Raw genomic sequence first — 7,429 nt, 5'->3', positions numbered from 1 at the left:
AATGCCCCATGGAGGGGCAGGACCTGCCCCAAAACACAGCGGGAAGATTCAGCACAGCTGCAAATGAAAAGCACAAATGAAATGCTCCTCTGAACTCATATTAAGATTCTTTGACTCAGACAATCAGGAAAAGCAAACCAGCAGACGAGTGACAAGAGCCTGGTTAAGTATGATAATTGTAAAAATACAAAGATAACAAATAAAGAACAACTTCCATTGAAGGCATTTGTCAGTTTCTATATTGATAAATATTTTCGTGTAGTTGAGGCTTTACAGACTGAAACAAACAGGCCTGGCAGGGATTTAAGGAAGTCATACTGCCCCTGCTCTACCCCAGAGAAGGCCAACCATGAATTTCATGGTTTTGCATAACCTGCTCCAGTGATACAGACTCCCAGGCAACTCTGTACTCCCACACTACACTCCCAAGAGAGCCTGGAAGGGTTAGCTGTCCTGGTTGCAACTGAAATGTGTTCTAGAGATGAAAATTGAAGCTGAAATTGCAATCTTCTGGTGGTGACAGGCATTGCAAACAGCATTCTCCTGAATGGCAATTGATGCACTTTAAGCCTGCTTCCACAACCCTGCCCACATCTTTGCTTTCTAAGGGCAGACATCCCCAATCTCTCAGCATTTACCCACAGGCTATGTTTTCCACATCTTCCATCACTTTTGCTACTCTCTTCTGGGCTTTATCCAGCTGACTCACATATTTCCTGAAGTGTAGAGTCCAAACAAGATAAAATATTCCAGCTGAGGCATTATAATTTCCTTGTAAAGTTGGAGGCTTACTTCATGCCTCACAGACAACACTCCTATTTATACAATGGAAAATGCTGGCTGGTTTGTACTAGCACAACACTGCTGGCTCTCACTCAACTTCAGATCCTCCAGAGCCCCAATGTCTTCATCTGTAAACTGTTCCATTGCCTGTCTTTGCCACTTCATTATTTCTGGTGAAATCTCTGATCCTAAATGCATCTTTACTGAACAGCATCCTCCTATTCCAGGGTGATTGTGAATTCTGAGCCTGTTCTGTGCAGGAGAGAACACCGTGTTCCCTCCCAGCTCCAGTTAAAAGTTATTTTTTGAATAAGTGCTCTCAATGTCAACATGCCATTCATCACTGGAAACGCTGCCTAGAATGGATTCTCGGGCAGATCACTGCAGGATTCCCTTCAGCACAAACTGCCCCTGGACAAGGGACCATTGATGACCACGCTCTGAGGATAAGCTGGCAAACAGTTTTGCAGCAGCTCATTGTAATTTAACTATGGTTGCTGCTTCGTTTTCCCTTTAGTCAGCTTTCAAACTGCCTTTGTTGCTTTTTAAGACCCGTTTTCCCATCAGTGAAATGCCTTCCTTCACACAGATCCCCTTCCCACAGACCCTGCTTGGATGCTGGGTGAATGTTTAGCCACAGTCCCACCCCACAAGAAGGCCCACACCTCCTCTCACCAGAGCCTTTCAATGATGGAAGTTGTTTAGGATTAATCTGGTGAAGAGATTCTCATCAGAACAGGACGTGAATAAGGGATCCCTGCAGCGAGGCTCAGAACACAGAAACAAACCCCACTTCCACCCTCTCTCACACGCTGTTATTCTGAGAACCACACAACACTAATGGTTGAGAGCACAACCACACGTGGTTTGGGCATTCTCCTGAGAAAGACAGGATGGAAATGACCTCTGTGTTCAGCCCAGCTACTCTGAGCAGGATCACTGCTAACAGCAGATCAGCCACAGCTCTGGCCAGCCAGTTTCTGAGATTTTCCAAGGACGGAGATTCCCCCGCCTCCCATGTCAGCCTGTGCCAAAGTTATCCTCCCTTCCTAGAGGAATCAGAAATCTCCTGATTGCTGGCCTGAGCTCCCAAGCAGGATCTGGCAATTGGCCCTTGTTGTATTACTTGTAACTTTTCTGAGGGAAATACAAAACTGCCTGACTTAAGGAGAAATTTAGTCCCAGTCCCCACCTTTCTGAGGCAGGGTCCCTGTGACAAGAGCTCTTATCACAAGAGAAACAGGCTCTGCCTCTCACTGGTTTTACCTGGCCTCAACCCAGCGAGTATGGGTCCACCCAATGATGGCTCAGAACTGAGTATAACCACCTCCTGCCCTGCATTTAAACTGCAGTGGGGATGGGGATCTAACTCCTGCTGCTCTCCCCAGCCGTGCAGGGGATGCTGCCCACCAGCCAGAGCAAACTGTGCTTGGAAATGGAGGCAGGGTTGAATGGAAATGAACTTTCTGGAGGGAGAATCCTGTAAGATGTGAGTGCATCAAATTCCAGTAAATAAAGACTTGGCAAAGTCCTGGGCCAAAAGCTTCTGCAATAAAACACATCAGCCCCTGAACAGACCACGAAGTGCCCATGGCTCTCCTCTGTGAGATAAAGCAATGCCAGAGGTCACTCCTGATGGCTGCAACTTCCCTGTGAACAAGGTCAGCTCCCACTGTCCTCTCCCTGCTGTCACTCTGGCATTCTCTTTGCTACAGAAATGTGGATTTGATGGTCACAAGACCCTGTTTTGCAATGCTGCTGTGAGCTCATGGTGAGAAGGTCGACACAGAGTCTCGGGTAAACTGGAGGTGGTACAAGTTTGACAGGTCTTGAGCAGGTGATAAGATCATGAGTTCAGTCTGCTTCTCAACATGACAGGGAATAGAACACACAAATACAGACTGAAAGCTTTGTCTGTGCTCTCCCATTACATGTGTTTTTTCTTTCCTTGTCTTCATGGACAAGTTGAGTGTGAACTTCACTGTTTCTGTTTTCCCCAATGGTGCTTTAGTGATATCTGATGTTCTATCAAACTACACTTTACATGGATGTGTATATATAGACATAAATATCTCCAGGCAAAGGAAATAGGGAATGTGGTAAAAATTGTATCTTTAACGGTGTTTCAGATTCTAAAACATTTATGATAGGGGCATTTTTACTCTACATTCTCTGTCTTTTGTCAATGTTTCAGATGTCTTCTGATGATCAGAATTCAGATGACAGAGGATCATAATCTTCTTGTATTTTCTTTCAGGTATGGTGTCAGGATCATATTAATTACTTTGGCTCTGCAGCTACTTTTGTTATCAAAATCAACTAGCAAGATCATTTCCTGAAATAGATCTGGGCTGGTATGGTGAAACATGTACTGGAAAGCTGTGCCATTCACATTTTCTGAAAAATCCCTTTGCCCAGGATTTTTCTCCTGGGAAGCTGAGAAGCCTCGGAGAAAAAGGAAAACAATTTTATCTCATTTGCTTCTCCTGTGTTTTGCTCATGTGGAATGTGTTTGGAGATTGTTTATCCAACAGCTGATTGTTTCATTGGATTCTGATGTGAATTGTTTTGTCTCATTGGCCAATCAGTGCCAAGCTGTGTTGGGACTCTGGAGAGAGTCACGAGTTTTCATTATTATCTTTTTAGCATTGTGTAAGTATCCTTTCTGTATTCTTTAGTATAGTTTAGTATAGTATTCTTTAATATATTATAGTATCATAAAATAATAAATTAGCCTTCTGAGAACATGGAGTCAGATTCATCATTCCTTCCTTCATTGGGGGACCCCAAACCCAAGAGAAAGCCACCCCCACTTACCATTTGTGAAGGTGTTCACGTAGTACCTGCGACCCTGGGGAGACATGTAGCTCTGCCAGCCTGGGGGAAGGTGCCCGTTCAAGGTGTCTTCTCCTGGCTGAGGAGTTGCCTTTCGGGGTTTCTGCTGAGAAAAGAAAAGAAAAAAACCCCAACCTAGTAAGTCAATATCTAGATAATGTAAAGTCTAACCAGACACACAGCTGGAAGGAAATTATGTGGTTTGGCATTCTACAGATTCTAATATACCCAAAGAACTTCAGTCCATTTCTCCCTTCATCTGTGCTAGCTTCATCCAGAACAGGAAGCAATATGGCCCTGAGAAATCACCCTTTGGGACAGAAATGAACCCCTCTGTATTTAATGTCCCAAGAGCACGTGGAGCCGTCCAAGAAAAATGACTCTGGTTGAGCAGAAAAATGCAAAGCATGAAATGATCAAATGTCTGAGAAAGAGAAGCAGGCATCTGGCCCTCCTTTACCTTCCCATGGATACACCAGTGGGTCACAGCACTGATCATGGAGGTGCTGTCACCATTTATTTTACAGGGGCACCATCACCTGAACCACAATACCAGGCTCTCTCCCAGTAAACTGCACTGGGTGGCACAGAGTACTGGAACAAATGCTGGGACAGCTCCTCCACATGGCATTATTGGTCCCTGTTACAGTGTGCAAAAGCACACTGAAGAAAAGTAAACTCTGCAGTGTGGGAGTGTACCAGCTCCAGAAAGATACAGCAGCAGCTTGGCTCCCTCATATTCCCTTCATGGATATCTGGCCTTGAAAACAACAAAGATACTCCAGACTATCTCTGCTGTGCATGAGAACCTCACAAAGAGGAATGTGGAGTAATCCAGCCCTGGGTTCTGTTTCAGAAGATCCAGATTTCACACTTTTGCACTCTTGCTGTTTCTGTATCCAACACCTTCTTTCCCTTCTGGAACTGAAGTCTCTCCATTCCCACTACTCCTATTCCTTAATTTGACCCTACAGTGATTCCATGCGCCAAGCAGGTCACCATTAGGCTCAGATCACTTCAGGGGCCCATGGTGTTCCTCCCCTTTGCACAGTCAGCAGCAGAGCCCTGCAGGACAGATATTAGCAGTTTGCTCAAGGGAAGCTCTGAATTGCCCCAAGATCCTTCCAGTCACATTTTCAGAGTGCTCCATGTGTCCCTGCTGCACTGCAGGAAAAGCAGAGCCCTTTCAGAGGTGAGTGCCATGGCTGTATGCTTAAACAAAGGCTATGCCAAGAGACAGATGGGGATGGCATACAGTAAACACCACCAAATGTTGGATGGAAACACTATAAAAAGCAAAGTTAACCCAGTGTTTCAGCTGTAGTCCCTGCCAAAATGTGCATCACTTCAAAAAGCATACAAGCATTATGTTTTGCAGTGCTAATTCTGTTTTTTGGTTAATAATATTTCTACCTTTGCTTCTGATTTTGCCCATCAAGAAGTGCTGTGAGCACAGCAGTCTCTACCAATGACAGTCAAGAGTGAACCTCAGCACTGCCAAATGCTGAAGTTCTTGCAAACAATGGGGAAACAGTTTGCTTCTATGTGCATGCATTGTGGTTTAGCTCCAGCCAGCAACTCAGCACTACACAGCCACCCACTCCCTGCCTCCCACCCCTGGCACAGGGAGGAGCACCAGAAAAAAAAGTAAAATTCGTGAGAGGAGAACAGTTTAATCACTGAAATAAAGTAAAAGATAATGATAATAATAATGATAATGATGACAATAACAAAGAAACAGGAGGAAACAAAAAGTGAGAGGAATAAAACCCAAGTGATGCACAGTACAATTGAACAGCCATACCCAGCCCTTCCCTGAGCAGCATTGAGCCCCTCCTAGCCAACTCCCCCAATTCTGTGGTGTGGAATATCCTTTTGGACAGTCCTGGCCTTGCTCCCTCCTGGCTCCTTTTGCAGCTCCCTGCTGGCACAGCACAGGACACTGAGTCCTCCATTTAGGGTTGAGCACCAACTAAAACATCAGGGTGTTATCAACGTTATTCTCACACTGAATCCAAACTCAGCACTAGGAAGAAAAGTAACTGTACCTCAGCTGAAACCAAGACTGCATGGAGTATGTGTGGATCTCTTCCTTTTGTTTTAGACAGGAATTTGACTGAGCTCACTTTTAGGCAGGACTCATCCCCCCATGGAGGCTGCAGAGGAAGATCCACTGAATGCTGGGACCACTGCTGTGTTAGAGCCCCTAAACAGTCCCAGTGCAATCCCTTCCCAACAACACTTGGACTCCAACTCCTACAGCAGCTTTAGGGGGAAAGAGGAACTGAAAATGCCACGGGGGAGGAAGAGAAGAAGACACAAAACGTGACTTCATACAGGTTTCCTCACAGAACCACAGATTCACCAGCTAACTGGTTTGGATTGGAAGGGACCTTCAAGATCATCTCATTCACCCCCCTGCCATGGCCAGGGACACCTTCCACTATCCCAAGCTCCAGCCTGGTCTGGGACACTGCCAGGGATCCAGGGGCAGCCACAACTTCTCTGGGCAGCCTGTGCCAGGGCCTCACCACCCCCACAGTAAAGAATTTCTTCTAATGTCTTAATCTCCACCTACCCTCTCTCAGTTTGAAGCCATTCCCCCTGGCCATATCACTACAAGCCCTGCTTTCCTCATGCAGGAGCCCAGGATGCTCTGGCACACATAGAATGGGATGATGAGATCTGGGACAGATGCACATGGGCCTGGGCATTATAATTATAATGTATTAGGACATAGTTTAGCAAGCCATCCTTTCAGAAATGAGAGTGCCAGAGAGGCCATTGTGGGTAGCACATCGTCCCTCTTCTGCCAAAACAGGAGATCTGAGGAAAAGTAGAGATTTTCTTGCTCTGTTTTTCTCAGCAGACACAGCCCTGCTCCAGCCAGGCCATCTGCAGTCCCTTCTTTCATCAGCACAGCTAAACCAGGACCCTGTTTGCACACGTCTGTGGGAGAAGCTTTGGTTACTGTGGCATGTGATGACAGCAATCCTGCTGCTGGGACACAGCAGGACAGGGCCATGGGACTGCACAGGCAACTGGCAGAGAGTGTTCCAAGAGGCCAGCTCCACATCTGGAACAGCTCCACATCTGGCACAGCAGCCACAGACAAGCTCCAGAGCTCTCCAAACCCAGCTCCCATCAGGGCACCCCTGCTCCCAGCCACATGGGCCAAGGCAAGTGCTTAGAGGTACCCATGTGCAGATGCACCTCTTCCTTAGGTCAGCAAGACTGGACTGTTACTTTGGTTTTTTGTTCCTGTTTTAGGGGAATTATTTGCCAGGATAATTTCTGAGAACAGTAAATCACAACAGAGGATGTCTGCATGGAGAGGAGAGGTGTCAGCAGAGAAAATTGCAAACCAGCAAAGGGAGAGCAGCAGGCAGGGACTGGAAACTGAAGAAAAGCTCAGCTTGAAAAGAATCTGCCAATTATGGGGATAAGTATCAAGGCTTACCAGGGAGCTGTGCACTTCTTGTGGTTCCTCCATCAAGATTAAGTGCCTCTTTCTAGAAGTTCTGCTGTATTCCAATAAAGAGAAAAAAAAGGCAGGAGCCTGACACCCCTGCCCCAGCTCAGGCTGGGTGGGCTTCAGTCCCTTCTGCTTTCTAAACCTTCCAACTCCCACAGAGCCTTTGAGCTCAGAAACGTCCAGGCCACTCCCCTCACTGTCACTGCTGGAAGTGTCACCAGCTGCTGTCACCATGGTGGTGGACAGGCAAGCCTGGACCCAGAAAGGATGTCTGCAACACAGCTCGAGGAAACAGGAAACCTGAACAATGTGAGCAGCGAACGTGTGACCCCAGCG

The 7,429-nt window shown here is 46.5% G+C and overlaps 1 protein-coding gene across 1 annotated transcript in view; it reads right to left on the bottom strand.

The window, feature by feature from the left end:
- The window catches only part of GAS7 (growth arrest specific 7), a 45,155-nt gene extending 37,948 nt beyond the window's left edge, over nucleotides 1-7,207 (bottom strand). The window contains 2 exon segments of the mRNA XM_005430274.2: nucleotides 3,601-3,724; nucleotides 7,079-7,207. Coding sequence (XP_005430331.1) covers nucleotides 3,601-3,724; nucleotides 7,079-7,111 — 157 coding nt within the window. The 5' untranslated portion in view covers nucleotides 7,112-7,207.
- Nucleotides 7,208-7,429: the final 222 nt, after the last annotated feature.

This window comes from Geospiza fortis, unplaced genomic scaffold (genome assembly GCF_000277835.1).
Source record: "Geospiza fortis unplaced genomic scaffold, GeoFor_1.0 scaffold534, whole genome shotgun sequence".
Classification (NCBI taxonomy): domain Eukaryota; kingdom Metazoa; phylum Chordata; class Aves; order Passeriformes; family Thraupidae; genus Geospiza; species Geospiza fortis.
The sequence above is the reverse complement of the archived record's forward strand: the minus strand, read 5'-3'. Positions and strand labels throughout refer to the sequence as shown.